At 42.6% G+C, this 27,059-nt stretch overlaps 1 protein-coding gene across 2 annotated transcripts in view; it reads right to left on the reverse strand.

Annotated features, from left to right (window-relative positions):
* CEP120 (centrosomal protein 120) overlaps nt 1-27,059 on the reverse strand; it is a 189,238-nt gene that overhangs the window by 140,355 nt on the left and 21,824 nt on the right. Inside the window, exon 2 of one of the 2 annotated variants that reach the window (XM_069753631.1) lies at nt 22,687-22,843. In XM_069753631.1, coding sequence (XP_069609732.1) covers nt 22,687-22,843 — 157 coding nt within the window. Of the gene's footprint in view, nt 1-22,686; nt 23,067-27,059 lie in introns of those variants that run through there. The other variant, XM_069753624.1, reaches the window with a different exon arrangement.

The raw sequence follows: 27,059 nt of genomic DNA on the forward strand, positions 1-27,059 counted from the left end.
GGGGATCTCCAATGTTTAGGCACACAGGGGCTCTCCAAACGCGACATGGTGTCCGCTAATGATTGGAGCTAATTTTCCATTTAAAAAGCCAAATGGCGTGCCTTCCCTTCTGAGCCCTGCCGTGCGCCCAAACAGTGGTTTACCCCCACATATGGGGTATCTGCGTACTCAGGACAAACTGGACAATAACATTTGTGGTCCAATTTCTCCTATTACCAATGGCAAAATAGGAAATTCCAGGCTAAAAAATCATTTTTGAGAAAAGAAAAATTATTTTTTATTTTCATGGCTCTGCATTATAAACTTCTGTGAAGCACCTGGGGGTTTAAAGTGCTCAGTATGCATCTAGATAAGTTCCTTGGAGGGTCTAGTTTCCAAAATGGGGTCACTTGTGGGGGAGCTCCAATGCATAGGCATACAGGGGCTCTCCAAAACGCGACATGGTGTCCGCTAACAATTGGAGCTAATTTTCCATTCAAATAGTCAAAAGGCGCGCCTTCCCTTCCAAGCCCTGCCGTGTGCCCAAACAGTGGTTTACCCCCACATATGAGGTATCAGTGTACTCGGGAGAAATTGCCCAACAAATTTTAGGATCCATTTTATCCTATTGCCCATGTGAAAATGAAAAAATTGAGGCGAAAATAAATTTTTTGTGAAAAAAAAGTACTTTTTCATTTTTACGGATCAATTTGTGAAGCACCTGAGGGTTTAAAGTGCTCACTAGGCATCTAGATAAGTTCCTTGGGGGGTCCAGTTTCCAAAATGGGGTCACTTGTGGGGGATCTCCAATGTTTAGGCACACAGGGTCTCTCCAAATGCGACATGGTGTCCGCTAACGATGGAGATAATTTTTCATTCAAAAAGTCAAATGGCGCTCCTTCCCTTCCGAGCCTTACCATGTGCCCAAACAGTGGTTTACCTCCACATGTGAGGTATCAATGTACTCAGGAGAAATTGCCCAACAAATTTTAGGATCCATTTTATCCTGTTGTCCATGTGAAAATGAAAAAATTGAGGCTAAAAGAATTTTTTTGTGAAAAAAATGTACTTTTTCATTTTTACGGATCAATTTGTGAAGCACATGGGGGTTTAAAGGGCTCACTATGCATGTAGATAATATGTTCCTTGGGGCGTCTAGTTTCCAAAATGGGGTCACTTGTGGGGGAGCTCCAATTTTTAGGCACACGGGGGCTCTCCAAACGTGACATGGTGTCCGCTAAAGAGTGCAGCCAATTTTTCATTCAAAAAGTCAAATGGCACTCCTTCCCTTCCAAGCCCTGCCGTGCGCCCAAACAGTGGTTTACCCCCACATATGAGTTATCAGCGTACTCAGGACAAATTGGACAACAACTTTCGTGGTTCAGTTTCTCCTTTTACCATTGGGAAAATAAAAAAATTCTTGCTGAAAAATCATTTTTGTGACTAAAAAGTTAAATGTTAATTTTTTCCTTCCATGTTGCTTCTGCTGCTGTGAAGCACCTGAAGGGTTAATAAACTTCTTGAATGTGGTTTTGTGCACCTTGAGGGGTTCAGTTTTTAGAATGGTGTCACTTTTGGGTATTTTCAGCCATATAGACCCCTCAAACTGACTTCAAATGTGAGGTGGTCCCTAAAAAAAATGGTTTTGTAAATTTCGTTGTAAAAATGAGAAATCGCTGGTCAAATTTTAACCCTTATAACTTCCTAGCAAAAAAAAATTTTGTTTCCAAAATTGTGCTGATGTAAAGTAGACATGTGGGAAATGTTATTTATTAACTATTTTGTGTCACATAACTCTCTGGTTTAACAGAATAAAAATTAAAAATGTGAAAATTGCAAAATTTTCAAAATTTTCGCCAAATTTCCGTTTTTATCACAAATAAACACAGAATTTATTGACCTAAATTTACCACTAACATGAAGCCCAATATGTCACGAAAAAACAATCTCAGAACCGTTAGGATCCATTGAAGCGTTCCTGAGTTATTACCTCATAAAGGGACACTGGTCAGAATTGCAAAAAACGGCAAGGTCTTTAAGGTCAAAATAGGCTGGGTCATGAAGGGGTTAAAAAATTTTTTTCTTTCACAGCACCTTCTCCAGCCACCGTGCGCCTGCATCTACCTCTGCGCCCTCTGAAGCGATCCCTCCTGAGTCCGCCACCGGGGACCACGTCGGTAGGCCCCACACCTCTCACCCCTCTGTCCCCTCCACTTCATCCACCTCAAACACTGGAGCGCAGCCTTCCTTACTCGCATCTGATGGTCAACAGATAGCGTTCCCTTTACCCCACCCCTCGGACCCTGCCACCTCTACACCACCGTTAGGTTCGTGGCGGCAGCGTCAGAGGGGTCAGGAAAGGAGCTATGCTCCTGAGTTCTTGCATCTAAATGCAGGCTTCCAAAATTCTTTTAAAATTTTGGGAGAACAAGTGACTGCTGGTTTCAGCGTGGTGCAATCACGCATGAGTGAAAACCACTATGAAATCAGCAGTCGCTGGGATAGGCTGCATTTAGATGTAAGTCAAGCTCCAGCAAATCTTTTTTTCAGTCCATGCTCAGGAGCATGGAAAAGCTTTCTTTTGATCAGCAGATGCGGGTAATGAATAGCTGCCATAACGCTCTTCTGAAGGTCATCAACGAACCACAATCTACCACCACACCTCCCCACACATCCCAGTCCCAATTTCAACACCATGCCCCCCAATATCACCGCCAGTCCCAATATCAACATCAGTCCCAATATCAACAACAGTACCAATACCCAACCCGGCCCACAACCCAAATGTATTCCCCCGTGTTTTCTTCCTTGCCCAGCTTTCCTTCCCCAGGAAGTTTTCCACCTACCCCAACACAACCCCCCTCTGTTCAGCCTCCTGGTTTTCACCCCCCTTCCACTGCAGACCAAACAGGTAGGGTTTCCCCAATCCCACCTACCGACGTGGTCCAACCTTCCAGCCCCTCCTCCCATAGTTACTCCACCCGACACTACCAAGACCTGTAAACTTTTTTAGTTTCATTGTTATTACAAAATTATATTTTGACAAGAAAAAAAAATTTTTGGGAAAATTACAAAAAAAAGAGAAGGTTTGAAATAAAAATATTTCTGGTTTACAATCTACTGTGTGTGTGTTGATTCATTAAGGTAAATATTAAAGGTTAAGTGAAAAGAAACACCAGACGTTTTAGGGTATGTTCACACCTTCCTGATTTCCATCCTTTTTTTTTTCAGGACTCTTTTTTAAAAAACTGCAGCTCTTGGCAGAAAACGCAGGTCCTTTTTTTGGTCCTTTTTTTGTCCTTTTTTGATGCGTTTTTTGATCCTTTTTTTGATCCTTTTTTTTATGCAGTTTTCTATGCAGAGTCTGTGTGTTTTCTAGGAAGTTTTTTAGGGTTAAAATGGCTGAAAATACTTTAACCCTAACCCTACCCCTAACCCTACCCCTATTCTAACCTTAGTGGAAAAAAAAAAAAATTCTTAATTTTTTTTTATTGTCCCTACCTATGGGGGTGACAAAGGGGGCGGGGTGTCATTTACTATTTTTTTTTATTTTGATCACTGAGATATAATCTATCTCAGTGATCAAAATGCACTTTGGAACGAATCTGCCGGCAGATTCGGCGGGCACACTGCGCATGCGCTCGCCATTTTGCAAGATGGCGGCGCCCAGGGAGAAGACGGCCGGACGGACACCGGGACGCCGGGTAAGTATAAGGGGGGGAGATTAGGGCACGGGGGGGGGCATCGGAGCACTGGGGGGGGGCATCGGAGCACAGGGCGGTGGGATTGGAGCACGGGGGGCGGGATCGGAGCACGGGGGGGCAGCCACACTCCGCCCACGCACTTCCGCCCGCTTCCCCGCACTTCCTGCTGCAGCGGTTCTGCACCACAAACCGCAGTAAAACCCGCAGATATTTTTTTCATCTGCGGGTTTTACTGCGGGTTTGACCTCACAATGGAGGTCAATGGGTGCAGAACCGCTGCGGCTCCGAAAAAAGTGACATGGTACTTCTTTTTTCCCGCAGCTATTCAGCGCAGCTTTTTTTTTTATTTTCCGCATTGTGGGCACAGCAGTTCCTGTTTTCCATAGGGTACAATGTAATGTACCCTGCATGGAAAACAGCTGCGGACCCGCAGCGGGAAAATCGCGGCAATTCCGCATGAAAAAAAGGATCGTGTGAACATGGCCTTAAAGGTATAACAAAATGGTTTTATATTAGCAAGCAAACCACACTTTGTGTATTTTTTTTTTTTTTTTTTTTTGGTTGCTACAAACACAATTTTCACAAACAAAAGCCAAGAAAAACATGTCACACAATCATGTCTTGCCATGGAATGCGCCCAACAGGTGACAAAAAATAATCCGCAAACTGGTCCCTCATCATTGTAACAGAACTGGTGGAGCGAACAGAGGCACTGCGGTAATCCCACAAGGATGTCTCCAATTCTTCGTCATCCAAGGTAACGGGCTCCTTTGAAATGACAAAATTATGGAGCACCACACATGCCTTGACAACATCGTCTACAGTTTTTGTTTCAAGTTTTATTGCCGTCAGCAGAACTCTCCACTTTGCCGTCAATATACCGAAAGAGCACTCTACCACTCTTCTTGCTCTGGTAAGACGGTAATTAAATACCCGCTTGGTACGGTGTAATTCACGGCTGCTGTATGGTTTCAGTAGGTGCGGCGACAGTGGAAAGGCTTCATCACCTACACACACATATGGCATGGCTGGTTCACTTGTTCCTGGGAGCGGTCTTGCTGGCGGGAAATTGTATGTATCTCCATACAGGCAGCGACCCATCGGAGAGTTTTTAAACACTTGTGAGTCGTTGGACCGGCCATACGCTCCTATGTCCACAGCAAGGAATCGGCAGTTGGCGTCTGCAATAGCCATGAGTACAATGGAGAAGTATTTTTTATAGTTATAGTACTCGGATCCTGTTCCTGCCGGTTTAGCAATCCTTATGTGTTTGCCGTCCACGGCACCAACACAATTTGGGAAATTGCAAATTCTCTCAAATTGTTCGGAACTTCTCAACCAGATTTCCATTGTTGGTTGTGGGATATACTCCGGCTGTAAAGTGTCCCAAATCGCACGACATGTGTCCTTCACAATTCCGCCAATAGTGGAAATACCCAGCCTGAATTGGAAATGGAGTGAAGTCAAAGACTCACCCGTAGCTAGGAAGCTGCAGGAAAAAAAAAAAAGGTAAAAAAAAAAAAATTGCACAGACCATCAACCAAAAAAAACCAGTGGAATGGCCTCAAAGAAACCAAAAAAATTACATGCTGCAGAAAATGCTGCGCAATGTGTCAGCGCAGTTTTCTCTGCTGCATTTAATAAGCCGCATACCACGTCAACAGAAAATCCGGCCACTATTGGAACTTTGGGCTTCATTGCGTTTCCTCCCGCTGATCCACAGGACCTTGAAGACGCATGGATGTTGGCCAATCTTGACGAATCTTCGCAGAACAGCATTGGACCTACAGCCGCTGAGGACATAGATTTAGGTGTTGAGCCTTTTAAAGGTGGCCTACAGTCCACATTTATGCCCCCCGTTTCTCCGGGCAATATGATTGATTTGTTCCAGGACCTAGTAATCAAAGATGTCGAGGCCATTTTATATCGTAAACCAATAAAGAACCTGTCACATATGGAGGAATCCGCAATACGGGAAATGCAGCAGTGGGAGGATGTCATTATTAGAAAAGCGGACAAGGGGGGCAACATAGTCCTGCTTGACAAAAGTTATTATGTCAACGAAGCTTTGTCCCAACTAAACGACAAAAACACCTATATTTCTTTGGACCACAATCCAACAGAGAAGTACAAAGAAAAATTAAGATGTTTATTAAATAAATATGTGTCTAAGAGCACTTTGTTAAAAAGCAGAGCTGAAAAATTATTTCCCATCCATCCCTCTATACCGCATTGGTATAGTCTGCCTAAAGTGCACAAGAACGCTACTCATCCTCCAGGTCGCCCGATAATCTCCGGGATTGGGTCACTGACAGAACCCTTGTCCCAATTTCTCGATTGGCTCCTTAAACCATTGCTGCATAAAATCCCCTCGTTTGTAAAGGATTCAGGGGACTTTTTGGTGGCTCTGCAATCTATTAACTGGCAACCATCTTATGTATTAACCTCTATTGACGTTGTTAGCCTTTATACGAGGATTCCGCAGGAGAAAGGCATTGCGGCTATTGAAACCATTCTTTCAAACACAAACAAGGATCAGGATTTCGTTGCGTTTATTGTTGAAAGCTTACGGTTCATCTTGTCCCATAATGCTTTTAAATTTGGCGAAAAGTGGTTCCTACAACGCACCGGTACCGCAATGGGTACGCCCGTGGCTTGCGTTTTTGCCAACTTATTTTTGGCTGCGTTTGAAGAAAATTATATTACTTCTATCACGAACCCTTTTTTGAAATTTATTCGTTTATTTCTTAGATTCGCAGACGATATTTTTATCGTCTGGGATGGGTCTCATAATGATTTTGACTTGTTCGTTGAGTATCTGAATGAAGTGAATAATGAGAACATGCAATTCACAGCCTGTTACGGCGGTAATACCCTTGAATTCCTGGACGTTAAACTTAATATTACAGATGGGAGATTGAATACGCAAGTCCATAAAAAATCAACTGCAACAAACAGTTTGTTGCATTTTTCTAGTGCGCACCCGCAACACACTAAAAATAGTCTCCCATATAGTCAAATGGTACGTTACAGGAAAATTAATAACAACGAGACAAGCTTCGAACACCAGTTAATGGAATTAAAAAATGACTTCTTAAAAAGAAATTATCCTCCCCAGATTTTAGCAACAGCAGAACAACGCGTTAAACAGCTCACCCAAAATGAATTACTAAAAACCCGTAAACGCAAAAAACAGGTCCCTCGCAAAGTCGACGAGCAACAAAAAAGATTTACGTTTACCTTTACGCATAGCCCTATCGATAAAAATATTTATGCAGCCATAAATAAAAATTGGCATATTTTGCAAAACGACCGGGATTTGGCAGCAATAGCCATGAGTCGTCCAAGATTCGGTTATAAGCGGACGAGAAATTTGGGGGATTTGCTAGTCAACAATAGATTATCTTCGACGGGTAATAATTGGCTTACGCGGTCACAACCAACAGGTAACCACAGATGCGGCAACTAAGTTTTGTCATTTAAGACTCCTAGACAATCCAATTCGTGTAGGTCCTGTCTGTCATTCTGTTCGGCATTTAATTACATGCAAAACCCAATATGTTGTCTATTTAATTCTCTGCCCATGTCTTTTTTACTACATCGGCAAAACAATACGGCCGATGGTCACTAGATTCAAAGAGCATTATAATTCAGTGTTATCCGGCAAAGGGTGCCCTCGGTTCATTAAACATATGCAGGATTATCATAATGCGAACCCTAATGTGTTACGGTTCGCTGGCTTAGAAATAGTTAAATGTCCCGTGCAAGGCGGAGATCGCAATAAAATCTTACTGCAGCGGGAGGCAAAGTGGATAATGGATACTAATGCTCAGGGCCCCATCGGCCTTAATGATAAATTAGACATGTCGATTTTTTTGTAAGGTTAGACATGATTTTTTTGCAAAGTTAGACATGATTTTTTCATATATGTCTTATAATGTTGTAATTTACATGTGCTTGTTAATAGTGTTTTGCACTTAACCCTATGTGTTTTTATTTCACACACCTGTTAATGACACGTCAGCTGGTCCTCTATATAGGATATGACGTTTTTAATTGTGCACCTGGACCCGTTGAAGCGCATTTGCGCGAAACGATCGTCGTCCACCTCTCCTCCTCCCAGCACCATCTCCCGATCCCAGCCGCCTCTCCAAAAGTGTTCCGTTTTATCGCAGCATGAATAAAGGACTTTAATTCAGCAGCTTTTCTGGGTGAGTGCCACATATTCTTCTTTTTTACTATATGGAATGGACTTGATTTTTCTATGTGGAGCACCGCCGTAGTCTGCTTTATCTGTGCTTGCTACACGAATCCTGCGCAGACATTGTGCTGCTTTGCGTCAAAGATTGGGTGCATTTTGAGCCTGGTGCCGTCTATATTCTTTGTTTTGTCAATTTAATAACATTCAATATGATCAATCACATAAAAAACAAAAGATGCTTACCGCAGTGTCACCAGGAGCCGCTCAGCCGGTGTGATGGCAAGCCTCATCCTTGTGTCCTGCCTTTGGATGACATCCTCTAGTTTTCCAACCAAATAATCGAAATGTTCCATTCTCATCCGTACATAATTGTAGAATTTCAGTGGGTTGCACCGCAACTCCAGATAGAGAGTGGACTGGACACCCCTGGTCATCCGCAGCTCATTGATTGGATGTATCCAGAATCGTCGCACTCTCCGTTGCATCCTCCGTCTTTCTGCTGCCGCCTCCTTCTCCCGCACTATGATATCCAGGCGATTCGTCTCAAATATAACTTCAGTAACCAAACTCGAAATCCTCCCAATTACACCATCCATCCTTGCCACTAAACTAAAACCCTCAAAGATGGGCTGTAAATACAGTCAGTATATAGATTTCCCTTAGTTTCCAGTAGCCAATCAAATTTGGGTGCCTCCCATTTTAACAATGGATCCGTCGTAAAAACGGATGTAACGGATGGTAAAAACGTATGCAACGTATGCAACGCATCCAGCATTTCAACGCAACCGTTTATCGGATTTGGGACGTATCCGTCGAAATGCTGTATGCGTTGCATACGTTTTGCAGTTTTTAGACGCATCCGTTTTTTCGGGAAAAAGACGTTTTTGTGACGGTTTGCAGTTAACGCTAGTGTGAAAGTAGCCTAATAGTTTTTTTTTTTGTTTTGTTTTTTAAACACAAAAAAGTTTAACCCCTTAACAACCGCCGATATACCTTTTAACGGCGGTAGTTAAGGGTACTTAAACCAGAGCACCGTTAATTAACGGCGCTGTGGAAAAAAAATGTATAGCGCCAAACAGAGTTGGATTTTCTCTGGGGTCTCGACTGTCGGGGTAGCCGAGACCCCAGAGAACATGATTCAGGTCAATTTTTACCGACCCCTGGGTTGCGATCGCCGTTATTAATCGAATGACGGCGACAGAAAAAAAAAAAAAAAACACTATTTGCCATTTAACACCTTAACCCCAAAGGATGGTTTTACAAATTCCGATCACTGTCCCTTTATGAGGTTATAACTCTGGAACGCTTCAACGGATCCTGATGATTCTGACATTGTTTTCTCGTGACGTATTGTACTTCATGATAGTGGTAAAATTTCTTTGATATTACTTGCGTTTATTTGTGAAAAAAAACTGAAATTTGGCGAAAATGTAGCAATTTTCCAACTTTGAATTTTTTATGCCCTTATATCAGAGATATGTCACACAAAATAGCGTATATACTCGAGTATAAGCCGACCCGAGTAAAAGCCGAGACCCCTAATTTTGCCACAAAAAATACTGGGAAAACTCGAGTATAAGCCTAGGGTGGAAAATGCAGCAGCTACCGGTAAATTTAAAAAATAAAAATAGATACCAATAAAAGTAAAATTAATTGAGACATCAGTAGGTTAAGTGTTTTTGAATATCCATATTGAATCAGGAGCCCCATATAATGCTCCATACAGTTTACAATGGCCCCATAAGATGCTCCATATTAAAATATGCCCCATATCATGCTGCACAAATGTTGATTATGACCCCATAAGATGCTACATAGCGCAGGGGTGTCAAACTGCATTCCTCGAGGGCCTCAAACCATGCGTGTTTTCAAGATTTCCTTAGCATTGCACAAGGTGCTGGAATCATTCTCTGCAGGTGATGAAATAATCACCTGTGCAACGCAAGGAAATCCTGAAAACATGACCTGTTTGCAGCCCTTGAGGAATGCAGTTTGACACCCCTGCCATAGAGACATTTGCCCCATATAATGCTCCACAAATGCTGATTATGGCCCCATAAGATGCTCCATACAGATATTAGCCCCATATAATGCTGCATATGCCCCCATAAGATGCTCCTTACAGATATTTGCCCCATATAATGCTGCACATGACACCATACAGATATTTGCCCCATATAATGCTGCACATGGCCCCATACAGATATTTGCCCCATATATTGGTGCACATGGCCCCATACCGATATTTGCCCCATATAATGCTGCACATGGCCCCATACAGATATTTGCCCCATATAACGCTACACATGGCCCCATACAGATATTTGCCCCATATAACGCTGCACATGGCCCCATAAGATGCTCCATACAGACATTTGCCCCATATGCTGTTGCTGCGATTAAAAAATAAATAAATAAATAAATCACATACTCACCTCTCAGGCCCCCGGCACTTGCTATATTCACCAATCCGCGTGTCGCCGACGGCCGTCGCTGTGTCTTCCTCATCCTGTGCACTGACGCTCAGGCATAGGGCGGCGAGCACACTAACCGCGTCCTCTGACCTGAGCACTGCAGAGGACGCAGTAGACACAGCAGCGGCCGTCGGTGGAACGGGGAACAGGTGAATATCGCGAACTGTGTTATACTCACCTGCTCCTGGCGCGGTGCAGTCCCTGGTTCCCTGGGTGCAGGCAGCTTCTTCCTGTAGTGAGCGGTCACATGGTACCGCTCATTACAGTAATGAATATGCGGCTCCACCCCTATGGGAGTGGAGCCGGGTCCATATTCATTACTGTAATGAGCAGTACCATGTGACCGCTCACTACAGGAAGAAGCTGCCGGCACCCGGAGAACCAGGGACGTACAGGGATCGCGCCAGGAGCAGGTGAGTATTATTAGACAGCTGCTGCTCCCCCTCCCCCGCCGACCCCTGGGAATGACTCGAGTATAAGCCGAGAGGGGCAATTTCAGCCCAAAAAAATTGGCTGAAATTCTCGGCTTATACTCGAGTATATAAGGTACTTAATAAGTAACATTTCCCACATTTCAATTTTACATCAGCATAATTTTGGAACCAAAATTTTTTTTGTTACGGAGTTATAAGAGTTAAAAGTTGACCAACAATTTCTCATTTTTACAACACCATTTTTTTTTTTTTTAGGGACCACATCACATTTGAAGTCACTTTGAGGGGTCTATATGATAGAAAATACCCAAGTGTGACACCATTCTAAAAACTGCACCCCTCAAGGTGCTCAAAAACACATTCAAGAAGTTTATTAACCCTTCAGGTGTTTCACAGAAATTTTTGGAATGTTTAAAAAAAAAAAATAATTTACTTCAGCTTCAATTTGTTTTATTTTACCAAGGGTACCAGAAGAAATTGGACCCCAAAAGTTGTTGTGCAATTTGTCCCGAGTACGCCGATAACCCATATGTGGGGGTAAACCACTGTTTGGGCGCATGGCAGAGATTGGAAGGGAAGGAGCGCCGTTTGACTTTTCAATGCAAAATTGACTGGAATTGAGATTGGACGCCATGTTGCGTTTGGAGAGCTCCTGGATGTGCCTTAACATTGAAACCCCCCACAAGTGACATCATTTTGGAAATTAGACCCCCTAAGGAACTTATCTAGATGTGTGGTGAGCACTTTGACCCACCAAGTGCTTTACAGAAGTTTATAATGTAGAGCCGCGAAAATAAAAAATCTTTTTTTTCCACAAAAATTATTTTTTAGCCCCCAGTTTTGTATTTTCCCAAGGGTAACAGGAGAAATTGGACGCCAAAAGTTGTTGTCCAATTTGTCCCGAGTACGATGATACCCCATATGTTGGGGTAAACTCCTGTTTGGACGCACAGGAGAGCTCGGAAGGGAAGGAGCAATGTTTTACTTTTTCAAAGCAGAATTGGCTGGAATTGAGATCGGACGCCATGTCGCGTTTGGAGAACCCCTGATGCCTAAACAGTGGAAACCCCCGAATTCTAACTGAAACCCTAGGCCAAACACACCCCGAACCCTAATCCCAACCCTAACCACACCCCTAACCCGAACATGCCCCTAACACTAATCCCAACCCTAACCACACCCCTAACCCCAACACACCCCTAACCCTAATCCCAACCATAACCCTAACCACACCCCTAACACTAATTCCAACCGTAAATGTAATCCTAACCCTAATTTTAGCCACAACCCGAACCCTAACTTTAGCCCCAACCCTAAAGCTAGGTTCACATTGCGTTAGTGGGTATCCGCTAACTGAATCCGTTACATAGCGCCACTAACGCAATGTAACAGATCCGTTAGCGCACCCATTGACCACAACGTATGTAACGCATCCCATTTTTGGCATGCGTTAGCGATGTTCTGTTATTTTGACGGACCTCGAACGCTGTCTGCAGCATTTTTGGGTCCATTCTCGCTAGCGCAGATTGGGCATCTGCGCTAGCGCGATCGCTAAACGCGATCGTTTTTGGACATTGCGTTAACGCAGTCCGTTAGCGTATGCGCTAAACGGACTGCACTAACGCAATGTGAACCTAGCCTAACTGTAGCCCCAACCCTAACTTTAGCCCCAACCCTAACCCTAATTGGAAAATGGAAATACATCCATTTTTTTTTATTTGATTATTTTTCCCTAGCTAAGGGGGTGATGAAGGGGGGTTTGATTTACTTTTATAGCGTTTTTTTTTAGCGGATTTTTATGATTGGCAGCCGTCACACACTAAAAGACGCTTTTTATTGCAAAAAAGTTTTTGCGTCTCCACACATTTTTGAGAGCTATAATTTTTTCCACATTTTGGTCCACAGAGTCATGTGACGTCTTGTTTTTTGTAGGACGAGTTTACATTTTTATTGGTATCATTTTCGGGCACGTGACATTTTTTTGATCGCCTCTTATTCCGATTTTTGTGAGGCAGAATGACCAAAAACCAGCTATTCATGAATTTTTTTTTGGGGGGGGGTATTTATAATGTTCCACGTTTGGTAAAATTGATAAAGCAGTTTTATTCTTCGGGTCAGTACGATTACAGCGATACCTCATTTATATCTTTTTTTATGTTTTGGCGCTTTTATACGATAAAAATTATTTTATAGAAAAAAATAATTATTTTGGCATTGCTTTATTCTGAGGACTATAACTTTTTTATTTTTTTGCTGATAATGCAGTATGGCGGCTCATTTTTGGGGGGACAAGATGACGTTTTCAGCGGTACCATGGTTATTTATATCCGTCTTTTTGATTGCGAGTTATTCCACTTTTTGTTCGGCGGTATGATAATAAAGCGTTGTTTTATGCCTTTTTTTTACGGTGTTTACTGAAGGGGTTAACTAGTGGGACAGTTTTATAGGTCGGGTCGTTACGGACGCGGCGATACTAAATATGTGTACTTTTATAGCTTTTTTTTTAATTAAGATAAAGAAATGTATTTATTGGAACAATATATTTTATTAACTTTTATACTTTGTCCCAGGGGCGGACAAAGCAGTGTGTCAGATCAGTGATCTGACAGGCACTGCAGGGAGGTTTCCCAGCACCTGCTCTGAGCAGGCGCTTGAAAGTCACCACCCTGCAGGACCCGGAAGGCCCCCCGCGGCCATTTTGGATCCGGAACCTGCAAGGAGGAGGAGGTAGGAGACCCTCGGAGCAACGCGATCACATCGCGTTCCTCCGAGCGTCTCAGGGAAGCACACAGGGAGCCCCCTCCTGCGCGATGCTTCCCTGTGCCGCCGGAATTCTGCAATCATGTTTGATCGCAGTGTTCCGGGGGTTAATGTGCCGGGAGCTATAATAATCAGCTGACACACGGCAGTGATCGGCCGCGCTCCCCCCGTGAGCGCGGCTGATCACGCTGGACGTACTATCCCGTCACTGGGAATTAAGTCCCAGGTCACCTTGACGGGATAGTATGTCCAATGAGATTAAGGGGTTAATTTCTCTGTCCTCTGATGTGATCCCGATACTTACCAGTGTCTCTGGGTGTCCCTGGGTCCTCCTGCTTCCTCCCATGGCAGCTGGCATCTTCTGCCAGTAAGAAAATGGCAGGCACATGCGCAGTGCGCCCACCAAAATCTGCCGGCTGGCACCCGGCAACAATAGGAAGATTTTTCCTATTAGTTAATTTTGGTCACTGTGATAGCGTCTATCACAGTGATCAAAAAAAAGTAAATAAACGCCCTTTTAGTTAGAGAAAAATTATAAAATAAAGAAAATATATTTAAATCCATTTTCCCATTAGGGTTAAAGGTGGGCTAAAGTTTGGGTTAGGGTTGGGCTAAAATTAGGCTTAGTGTTGGGGCTAGAGTTAGAGTTGGGATTAGGGTTGAGATTGGGAATAGGGTTAGGTTTGTGGTTAGGGTTGGGATTAGAGTTATAAACTTTAGTGAAACACTTGGGCTTTCAAAGTTCACACAACACATCTAGATAAGCTTCTTGGAGGGTCTAGTTTCCAAAATGGGGTCACTTGTGTGGGGTTTATACTGTTTAGGCATATCAGGGGCTCTGCAAATGGAACATGATGCCCGCAGACAATATTATCAAAGTCTGCATTCCAAAACGGCGCTCCTTCCCTTCCAAGCTCTGCTGTGCGCCCAAACAGTGGTTTACCCCCACATATTGGATATTGGTGTACTCAGGACAAATTTGGGGGTCTAATTTCTCCTGTTACCCTTGTGAAAATAAAAATTTGGGGGCGAAAAGATCATTTTTGTGGAAAAAAAAATTTTTATTTTCACGGCTCCACGTTATAAACTTCTGTGAAGAACTTGGGGGTTCAAAGTGCGCACCGCACATCTAAAGTTCTTTAAGGGGTCTAGTTTCCAAAATTGTGTCACTTGTGGGGGGTTTCCACTGTTTAAGAACATCAGGGGCTCTCCAAATGCAACATGGCGCCCTCTCTCAATTCCAGCCAATCCTGCATTGAAAAAGTCAAACGGCGCTCCTTCCCTTCAAAGCTCTGCCGTACACCCAAACAGTGGTTCACCCCCATATATGTGGTATCAGCGTATTCAGGAGAAATTGCACAACAAATTTTGTGGTTCATTTTCTCTTTTTACACCTGTGAAAAGAAAAAAAATTTGGTTCTGAAGTAAAATGTTTGTATAAAAAAAGCTAGCCAGCCTGAGTACATGTGGGGGTTGCCTGGTTGCTAGGGAATCCCCACATTTATTCAAGCTGTCTAGCTGCCGCAAATCATGCAGCTGCGTTAACAAAAAATAAATCTCCGAGCACTCACAAATTCTCGGAGACCACCCAAGCATGCTCGGGAAAACCCAAGCATAGACTATACTTGCTCATCACTAATGTTTTCCTTCCACATTGCTTCAGTTCCTGTGAAGCACGTAAAGGGTTAATAAACTTATTGAATGTGGTTTTGAGAACCTTGAGGGGTGCAGTTTTTAGAATGGTGTCATTTTTGGGTATTTTCTGTCATGTACACCCCTCAAAGTGGCTTAAAATGTGAGATGGTCCCTAAAAAAAAAATGGTTTTGTAAATTTTGTTGCAAAAATGAGAAATCGCTGGTCAACTTTTAACCCTTATAACTTCCTAACAAAAAAATTTTGTTTGTAAAATTGTGCTGATGTAAAGTAGACATGTGGGAAATGTTATTTATTAAGTATTTTGTGACACCACTCACTGGTTTAAGGGCATAAAAATTTCGCCATATTTCCGTTTTTTACATAAATAAACACAAGTAATATCGAAGAAATTTTACCACTAACGAACTACAATACGTCACGAAAAAACATTCTCAGAATCAACGGGATCAGTTAATGCGTTCCAGAGTTATAACCTCAAAGTGACAGTGGTCAGAATTGTAAAAATTGGCCTGTCATTAAGCTGCAAATTGGCTCTGTCACTAAGGGGTTAAATCAGCCCACTTTTAGGCTAAGTGCACACGTCGCAGAATTGCCACGGAAATTTCTGCGGCAATTCTGCAACTCCTGCCGCGGGTATATCGCATGCAGAATTGGCATGCATATTCCTGCTAAAAACTAGCGTTTTGCAAGCATAGTTAGCTTGCAGAATGCTAGCGTTTTCCAAGCGATCTGTAGCATCGCTTGGAAAACTGATTGACAGGTTGGTCACACTTGTCAAACATAGTGTTTGACAAGTGTGACCAACTTTTAACTATTGATGCTGCCTATGCAGCATCAATAGTAAAAAGATATAATGTTAAAAATAATTTTAAAAAATTTAAAAAAATGGTTATTCTCACCTTCCGAAGGCAGCCGATCTCCTCAGCGATGCACGCGGTGGCTTCCGTTCCTATAGATGCTTTGTATGAAGGACCTGTGATGACGTCACAGTCACGTGACCGCAACATCATCGCAGGTCCCTCACACAAAGCATCCATGGGAACGGAAGCCGCCGCGTGCACCGCTGAGAGGCGGGAAGACTACGGGGGCCATCAGAAGGTGAGTTTATCACTATTGTTTTTTTTTTTTTTTTTTTTAATTATATGGTGCCCAGTCCGTGGAGGAGAGTCTCCTCTCCTCCACCCTGGGTACCAACCACACATGATCTGCTTACTTCCCGCATGGTGGGCATAGCCCCATGCGGGAAGTAAGCAGATCAATGCATTCCTATGTGTGCGGAATCCCCGCGATTCCGCAAATTTAATGAACATGCTGCGTTTTTTTCTTGAATGCGATTCCGCTCAGGAAAACAATGCAGCATGTGCACAAAAAATGCGGATTGCATTCTATTAAATAGGATGCTTAATGTGAGTGTTATTTTTGCAGTTTTATAGCGTTTTTATAGCGAAAAACCGTGGAAAAAAACGTGAAAAATCTGCTACATGTGCACACAGTCTTACACTATTAAAAAATGTTTAAAAAAAAACAAACAACACACCACACACATTTGTTATCGCCGAGTTTAGAAACATCTAATCAAAATATAAGAACAATTAATCTGACTGGTAAACGGCATAATAAAAAAAAAAAAATAAATAAAAAACGCAAGAATTATGCTTCTTTGGCAGCAGCAAAATTGTAATAAAATGCAATAAGAGGCGATCAAAAACATTGTATCAACTGCAAAATAGTATCAACAAAAAGCATCAGCTCAAGCTGCAAAAAAATAAGCCATCACCTGGACCAAGATCCCAAAAAATGAAAATGCTACAGGTCTCCGAAAATGGCGTCATAAGCTAATTTTTTTTTCTTACAGATTTCTAAGAAAGTTCATCACTTAAATTAAAAACAAAAATAAAAAAATCTTTACATGTTTAGCATCTCATACCGATCTGGAGAATCATATTGCCAAATCAGTTTTATCCCATAGTGAATATGGTAAATAAAAAAACAAAAAGACAAATAGTGGAATTGTACTTTTGCAATTTTACCACACTTGGAATGTTTTTTGCCGTTTTATACACCATGTTCTAAATTATTATACAAATGATTATGCAAATGACATTTTTCTCAGATTTTCCTAAATGGTCGGTGCAAATGACAGTCAGTCTAATAAAAGTCATCACCCGTTAGATTATACATTGAATTTTATTGAAGAAACCTCCCAATGATAACAGTATAATCTCCAAAATAAATAAAAACTCAAAATGCACTGTTCCAAATTATTAGGCACAGTAGAATTTCTAAACATTTGATATGTTTTAAAGAACTGAAAATGCTCATTTGTGCAATTTGCAGCATTAGGAGGTCACATTCACTGAACAAAAAAGCTAATTAACTCCAAAACATCCTAACAGGCCAAGTTACATGTTAACATAGGAACCCTTCTTTGAAATCACCTTCACAATTCTTGCATGCATTGAACTTGTGAGTTATTGGAGAGTTACTGCTTTATTTCTTTGCATGAAGTCAGAATCGCCTCCCGGAGCTGCTGTTTTATGTGAACTGCCTCCCGCCCTCATAAATCTTTTGCTTGATGATACTCCAAAGGTTCTCTATAGGGTTGAGGTCAGGGGAAGATGGTGGCCACACCATGAGTTTATCTCATTTTATGCCCATAGCAGCCAATGACTCAGGTATTCTTTGCAGTAGGAGATGGGGCATTGTCATGCATGAAGATGATTTTGATCCTGAAGGCACGTTTCTGCTTTTTATACCATGGAAGAAAGTTGTCAGTCAGAAACTCTACATACTTTGCAGAGGTCATTTTCACACCTTCAGTAACCTTAAAGGGCCCTACCTGCTGTTTCCCCATGATTCCAGCCCAAAACATGACTCCTCCACCTCCATGCGGACATCGCAGCCTTGGGAAATGGTGGCCATCCACGAACCATCCACTACTCCATCCATCTGGACCATCCAGGGTTGCTCGACACTCATCAATAAACAAGACTGTTTGAAAATTAGTCATCATGTATGTCTGGACCAACTGCAACCATCTCTGCTTGTGATCACTGTTTAGGGGTGGCCCAATAGTAGGTTTATAAACCAATGCAAGCCTTTGAAGGATCCTACACCTTGAGGTTCGTGGGACTCCAGAGGCACCAGCAGCTTCAAGTATCAGTTTGCTGGTTTTAATGGCTTTTTGGCAGCTGCTCTCTTTATCCGATGAACTTGCCTGGGAGAAACCCTCCTCATTATGCCTTTATCAGCACGAACACGTCTGTGCTCAGATTCAGCCACAAATCTCTTAACCCCTTAATCCCATATGACGTACTATCCCGTCAAGGTGCCCTGGGACTTAATTCCCAGTGAAGGGATAGTACGTCATATGCGATCGGCCGCGCTCATGGGGGGAGCGCGGCCGAGTGTCAGCTGCCTATTGCAGCGGACATCCGGCACTATGTGCCAGGAGCGGTCACGGACCGCTCCCGGCACATTAACCCCTGGCACACCGCGATCAAACATGATCGCAGTGTGCCGGCGGTGCAGGGAAGCATCGCGCAGGGAGGGGGCTCCCTGCGGGCTTCCCTGAGACCGCAGCAGCAACGCGATGTGATCGCGTTGCTGCGAGGGTCTCCTACCTTCCTCCCTGCAGCAAGGCCCGGATCCAAAATGGCCGCGGCATCCGGGTCCTGCAGGGAGGGAGGTGGCTTACCAAGTGCCTGCTCAGAGCAGGCGCTTGGTAAGCCTGCAGCACTGCAAGTCAGATCGTTGATCTGACAGAGGGCTGTGCAAACTGTCAGATCAACGATCAGGGATGTCCCCCCTGGGACAAAGTAAAAAAGTCACACAAAAAAATTTCCACATGGGTTAAAAAAAAAAAAGAAAAAAAAATTCCTAAATAAAGAAAAAAAAAATTATTCCCATAAATACATTTCTTTATCTAAATAAAAAAAAAAAAAAAACAATAAAAGTACACATATTTAGTATCGCCGCGTCCGTAACGACCCCACCTATAAAACTGTCCCACTAGTTAACCCCTTCAGTAAACACCGTAAGAAAAAAAAAAAAAAGAGGCAAAAAAGAACGCTTTATTATCATACCGCCGAACAAAAAGTGGAATAACACGTGATCAAAAAGATAGATATAAATAACCATGTTACCGCTGAAAACGTCATCTTGTCCCGCAAAAAATGAGCCGCCATACAGCATCATCAGCGAAAAAGTAAAAAAGTTATAGTCCTCAGAATAAAGCAATGCCAAAATAATTATTTTTTCTATAAAATAATTTTTATCGTATAAAAGCGCCAAAACATAAAAAAAAAAAAGATATAAATGAGGTATCGCTGTAATCGTACTGACCCGAAGAATAAAACTGCTTTATCAATTTTACCAAATGCGGAACGGTATAAACGCCTCCCCCAAAAGAAATTCATGAATAGCTGGTTTTTGGTCATTCTGCCTCACAAAAATCGGAATAAAAAGTGATCAAAAACTGTCACGTGTCAGAAAATGTTACCAATAAAAACGTTAACTCGTCCCGCAAAAAACAAGACCTCACATGACTATGTGGACCAAAATATGAAAAAAATTATAGGTCTCAAAATGTGGAGACGCAAAAACTTTTTTGCTATAAAAAGCGTCTTTTAGTGTGTGACAGCTGCCAATCATAAAAATCCGCTATAAAAAACGCTATAAAAGTAAATCAAACCCCCCTTCATCACCCCCTTAGTTAGGGAAAAATAATTAAAAAAAAAAAAATGTATTTATTTCCATTTTTCCGTTAGGGCTAGGGTTAGGGCTAGTGTTGGGGCTAAAGTTAGGGTTAAGGTTGGGGCTAAAGTTAGGGTTTGGATTACATTTACGGTTGGGATTAGGGTTTGGATTTGTGTTAGGGTTAGGGGTGTGGTTAGGGTTACTGTTGGGATTAGGGTTAGGGGTGTGTTTGGATTAGGGTTTCAGTTAGAATTGGGGGTTTCCACTGTTTCGGCACATCAGGGGCTCTCCAAACGCGACATGGTGTCCGATCTCAATTCCAGCCAATTCTGCGTTGAAAAAGTAAAACAGTGCTACTTCCCTTCCGAGCTCTCCCGTGCGCCCAAACAGGGGTTTACCTCAACATATGGGGTATCAGCGTACTCGGGACAAATTGGACAACAACTTTTGGGGTCCAAGTTCTCTTGTTACCCTTGGGAAAATAAAAATTTGGGGGGCTAAAAATCATTTTTGTGGGAAAAAAAAGATTTTTTATTTTCACGGCTGTGAGTTATAAACTGTAGTGAAACACTTGGGGGTTCAAAGTTCTCACAACACATCAAGATAAGTTCCTTGGGAGGTCTAGTTTCCAATATGGGGTCACTTTTGGGGTGTTTCTACTGTTTGGGTACATCAGGGGCTCTGCAAATGCAACGTGACGCCTGCAGACCAATCCATCTAAGTCTGCATTCCAAATGGCGCTCCTTCCCTTCCGAGCTCTGCCATGCGCCCAAACAGTGGTTCCCCCCCCCCCCCCCCACATATGGGGTATCAGCGTACTCAGCACAAATTAGACAACTTTTGGGGTCCAATTTATCCTGTTACCCTTGTGAAAATACAAAACTGGGGGTTCAAAGCTCTCAAAACACATCTAGATAAGTTCCTTAGGGGGTCTACTTTCCAAAATGATGTCACTTGTGGGGGTTTTTAATGTTTAGGCACATCAGGGGCTCTCCAAACGCGACATGGTGTACCATCTCAATTCCAGTCAATTTTACATTGAAAAGGCTCCTTCCCTTCCGAGCTCTGCCATGCGCCCAAACAGTCGTTTACCCCCACATATCGGGTATCAGCGTACTCAGGACAAATTGGACAACAACTTTTGGGGTCCAATTTCTTCTCTTACCCTTGGGAAAATAAAAAATTGGGGGCGAAAAGATCATTTTTGTGAAAAAATATGATTTTTTATTTTTATGGCTCTGCATTATAAACTTCTGTAAAGCACTGGTTGGGTGAAAGTGCTCACCACACATCTAGATAAGTTTCTAAGGGGTCTACTTTCCAAAATGGTGTCACTTGTAAGGGGTTTCAATGTTTAGGCACATCAGGGGCCCTCCAAACGCAACATGGCGTCCCATCTTAATTCCAGTCAATTTTGCATTGAAAAGTGAAATGGCGCTCCTTCCCTTCTGAGCTCTGCTATGCGCCCAAACAGTGGTTTACCCCCACATATGGGGTATCGGCGTACTCAGGACAAATTGTACAACAACTTTTGGGGTCCATTTTCTCCTGTTACCCTTGGCAAAATAAAACAAATTGGAGCCGAAGTAAATTTTGTGTGAAAAAAAGTTAAATGTTCATTTTTATTTAAACATTCCAAAAATTCCTGTAAAACACCTGAAGGGTTAATAAACTTCTTGAATGTGGTTTTGAGCACCTTGAGGGGTGCAGTTTTTAGAATGGTGTCACACTTGGTTATTTTCTGTCATACAGACCCCTCAAAATGACTTCAAATGTGATGTGGTCCCTAAAAAATATTGGTGTTGTAAAAATGAGAAATTGCTGGTCAACTTTTAACCCTTATAACTCCCTAACAAACAAAAAAAATTTGGTTCCAAAATTGTGCTGATGTAAAGTAGACGTGGGAAATGTTACTTATAAATTATTTTGTGTGACATATCTCTGTGATTTAAGGGCATAAAAATTCAAATTTGGAAAATTGCTAAATTTTCAACATTTTCGCCAAATTTCCATTTTTCCACAAATAAACGCACGTTATATTGAATAAATTTTACCACTATCATGAAGTACAATATATCACAAGAAAACAATTTCAGAATTGCCAAGATCGGTTGAAGCGTTCCAGAGTTATAACCTCATAAAGGGACAGTGGCCAGAATTGTAAAAATTGGCCCGGTCATTAATGTGCAAACCACCCTCGGGGCTTAAGGGGTTAACAGTGCAATGATCATGCTTACGTTTTAGGGAAACATCCCTTGACCAAGGCATTGCACTATTTCATGCTTTTCGGCAGCAGAGAGATCCTATTTCTTTCCCATGCTACTTGAAAACTGTAGCCTGCATAATAATGTGGAACATCATTTTTAAGTACGGTAGTTTTCCTTTAATTAGAATCACCTGGCAAACGAATTATCACACGTGTTTAAGATTGATTTCACTGATCCATTGAGCCCTGAGACACAGTACCATCCATGAGTTTATTTGAAAAACAAAACAATTAAATCTTTATGACACTTAAATCCAATTTGAATAATAATTTGGAACACGATGTAGTACACTGCATAGTAAAAGTCAATGTCACTCAAAATCACAACTTGTCCCGCAAATACAAGCCCTCATACTACTATATTGATGGAAAAATAAAAAAAATAAAATTATGACTCTTGGAAAAAAAAAGGGAGGAAAAAAAAACAAAAAGTGAAAAAACTGAAACTCGCAAAGGTCATGAAGAGGTTAAACTTTTCTGCCAGACAACACCTTGGAGGCAGAAGACAATTACCTGTGTTGGTGGAGGGCCTTCTTGTCAAGTTCCCAGGCTAGTTCTGTAGCAAATTGTGGCTGCTCTAAGTGTGGTACTGGATCTGTGGACAACTGTTCACCGTCAAACTTGGCCTCCACCACAAGCATATGCCGAGAACGCTTTGGAAAATGACGCCCTAGAGAGAGAGAAGAGAAACGTAAAATCCGTACAACATGTATGCAAAAAACAAGAAGGTTAATGTTAAAATAGACCAAGTGACTATAAGTCCAGCACATTATCTACTGCTGCTTTTCTTCTTGTTCTTTGTACCACCCTTCTATCAGAAATTTGACAAAAATGTAACAACATTTCCACAACCGCTGGTTTTTACTGACCGTTCTGACTCCCGCTTCTTCGATCTTTGATTGTAATACTTATTATGACATCCCTGTGGACAAATTAAATGTGTTTTCTTGTGATGACAGCCCCATATTGTATGGAACTAGTGATTGGCTAATCACGGTGTGTCGGCTTCCCAAACCCCAGGAGATCAGCAGTCATTACTTGAGAAAGCCACCTCTGCCTAAACATTCTCCTGCTGCAGAGGTGGCATTACAAGCCCACCATCTATATTAATGTAAAGCATGGGGCACGCTAGGACTGCAAGAGTGGGAGCAGATCCTTATCGTAGCCCATAGAGGGCCCAAGTAGGGACAAATAGGACATATGAACCAGTGTGGCCTCTTAACAGACGTTTGTTACTTGTCTCCAGGATATCAAGTTCAGAATGTTCTGACAACTGATGAGCAGGAGAATGAGCGCAGCCCTAGAGAAGCACCATGCCACTTCATCTCCGGGTTCACGTTTCACTTGTCTATAGATCACAATGGGCTGAAGAAAGCAAATTTTGCTACGACCTGAAAAAAGCCAAACACAGGACACAGGAGATGAAATGGGACTCGGCTACACCGCTATAAGAAGTAACTTCATTCACTCGCCTCTTATTTATTTAGTAAAGGTAAGAAATTACCAACATTGCTCCCCGTTACAAAGAAGTACGGTAATATTTTCCCAAAATTGCCTATTTTGTAGAAAACCGAAGAAATATTTACAACAAACTTTTTTAACAGATGCTGCAATATCCCAAAAGGCTTCTCAGATGACAAAATGATTCCCCAGGAGGATTAATCCAGTAGCACTGAAACAATAAACCACCGCATCCAAGTGATTTCCCTCCTGCTCAATGTTGAGGATGTTCTACATCAAGAAATAAATGATATATATTAGGCCTTCCTTGGTAAGAATATAAAAATATTAACAAGCACCATATTTTAACAAAATGCTAGTGACCCCAAGCACAATAGAAGGTTGGCGGGTTTGACTGATATCTGTAAGGGCAGCAGGGTGGCTCAGTGGTTAGCACATTTGCTTTGTAGAGCTGGGGTCCAGAGTTCAAATCCCACTAAAAACAACATCTGCAAGGAGTTTGTTTGTTCTCCTATTTGTGTGGGTTTCTTCCTGATTATCCTCTTTCCTGACACACTCCAAGGAATACTGAAATCCGTCCTGTGGTTGTTGTTTAATCTTTACTTTCAGTTTTGAGTTAATGATATGCTCGTGCTCCGGGGCGGCCTGTGGGGAGTCAGCTTCACATGGTGCTCTGCTTAGGTATTTAGCAGTATGGCTTCTGACTGCTCACTGATCCCTCAGTGACCTTGCCCCTTAGTTTATATAATGATTATATATACCGTATATACTCGAGTATAAGCCGAGAATATCAGCCCATCTTTTTAGGCTGAAATTGCCCCTCTCGGCTTATACTCGAGTCATTCCCAGGGGTCGACAGGGAAGGGGGAGCGGGGGCTGTCTAATAATACTCCCCTGCTCCTGGCGCGGTCCCTGCAAGTCTGTTTCCCGGCAGCTTCTTCCTGTAGTGAGCGGTCACATGGTACCGCTCATTATAGTAATGAATATGGACCCGACTCCACTCCCATAGGGGTGAAGCTGCATATTCATTACTGTAATGAGCGGTACCATGTGACCGCTCAATACAGGAAGAAGCTGCCAGCGCCAGGGAACAGACGTGCAGGGAACGCGCTAGGAGCAGGTGAGTATAACGCAGTACGCGATATTCACCTGTTCCCCGTTCAACCGTCGGCCACCGCTGCGTCTACCGCGTCCTCTGCAGTGACGCTCAGGTCAGAGGGCGCGGTGACGCGATTAGTGTGCGCGCCGCCCTCTGCCTGAACAGTCAGTGCAGAGGACGCGGAAGACACAGCGGCGCCCATCGGTGGAACGGGGAGCAGGTGAATATATCAAGTGCCAGGGGCCTGAGAGGTGAGTATGTGATTTTTATTTTTATTTTTTAATTGCAGCAAGAGCATATGGGGCAAATGTCTGTATGGAGTATCTTATGGGGCCATGTGCAGCATTATATGGGGCAAATATCTTTATGGAGCATTTTATGGGGCCATGTGCAGCATTATATGGGGAAAATATCTTTATGGAGCATTTTATGGGGCCATGTGCAGCATTATATGGGGCAAATATCTGTATGGAGCATTTTATGGGGCCACGTGCAGCATTATATGGGGCAAATATCTCTATGGAGCATTTTATGTGGCCATGTGCAGCATTATATAGAGCAAATATCTGTATGGGGTGATGTGCAGCATTATATGGGACAAATATCTCTATGGAGCATTTTATGGGGCCATGTGTAGCATTATATTGGGCAAATATCTCTATGGGGCATCTTATGGGGCCATGTGCAGCATTATATGGGGCAAATATCTCTATGGAGCATTTTATGGGGCCACGTGCAGCATTATATGGGACAAATATCTCTATGGAGCATTTTATGGGGCCATGTGCAGCATTATATAGAGCAAATATCTGTATGGGGTGATGTGCAGCATTATATGGGACAAATATCTCTATGGAGCATTTTATGGGGCCATGTGTAGCATTATATTGGGCAAATATCTCTATGGAGCATCTTATGGGGCCATGTGCAGCATTATATGGGGCAAATATCTGTATGGGGCCATGTGGAGCATTATATGGGGCAAATGTCTGTATGTAGCATCTTATGGGCCATAATCAACATTTGTGCAGCATTGTATGGGGCATATTTGTATGGAGCATCCTTTGGGGCCCATCATGAACTGTATGGAGCATTATATGGGGCTCCTGATTCAATATGGATATTCAAAAACACAACCTACTGATGTCTCAATTAATTTTACTTTTATTGGTATCTATTTTTATTTTTTAAATTTACCAGTAGCTGCTGCATTTTCCACCCTAGGCTTATACTCGAGTCATTAAGTTTTCCCAGTTTTTCATGGAAAAAATGGTAGTTACCTGCCGATAACGGTATTTCTCTGATCCCATGATGGCACCACGGAGAGAGGGGTCCGCCCCCAGGGACAGGAAACCTACAGATGAAAAAGGGCGTACCTCTCACCCACATCAGTTGGATTACAGAGCCTTATACAGAACTTCAGCTGCAACTTGCAGCTTTACATGAACACCCAAGCCTTACACTATGGCTGGTCCGAATAACTATAGCAATTGTTACCATCCACCTCTCGTGTCTCCCCTTTTCCTCATAGTTTGTAAGCTTACGAGCAGGGCCCTCACTCCTCTTGGTATCTGTTTTGAACTGTATTTCTGTTATGCTGTAGTGTCTATTGTATGTACAAGTCCCCTCTATAATTTGTAAAGCGCTGCGGAATATGTTGGCGCTATATAAATAAAAATTATTATTATTATTATTATTATAACTCAATATTTGCACAAATTAAACTTAACCTATTTAACTTAACAGAGGCACCGTGACTAAAATTAATTACTAGTACATTATCAAGTGCACACCTGTGTGTGAAAAGGGAGGGAATATACGGGTGCCATCATGGGATAAGAGAAATACCGTTATCGGCAGGTAACTACCATTTTCTCTATCCCCATGATGGCACCACGGAGAGATTTGAATAGATAGAACTCTTAGGGAGGGACCACTGCCTCTAGAACCCTTCGCCCAAAGGTAGGATCAGAGGAGGTCAAGTCTAAGCGGTAATGCTTGAAAAATGTAGACTGGGAAGACCAAGTGGCCGCTCTCCATATCTGTTGTATTGAAGCGCCAGCTCTCTCCGTCCAGGATGATGCCACTGCTCTGGTCGAATGAGCCTTTATATTCTCTGGGATGGCTGTCCCACAGGATGAGTAGGATAGGGTGATGGCGTCTCTTATCCATCTTGCCAACGTGGCTTTCGATGCTTTTTGTCCCTTCTGTGGACCCTGGAAGCAGACAAACAGAGCCCTATCCTTCCTGCACTCCCTAGTGGCTGATAGATATTGGATCAGACATCTTTTTACGTCTAGGGTATGCAGTGTTTTTTCCCCCTCAT

This window comes from Ranitomeya imitator, chromosome 1 (genome assembly GCF_032444005.1).
Source record: "Ranitomeya imitator isolate aRanImi1 chromosome 1, aRanImi1.pri, whole genome shotgun sequence".
NCBI classification, from domain to species: domain Eukaryota; kingdom Metazoa; phylum Chordata; class Amphibia; order Anura; family Dendrobatidae; genus Ranitomeya; species Ranitomeya imitator.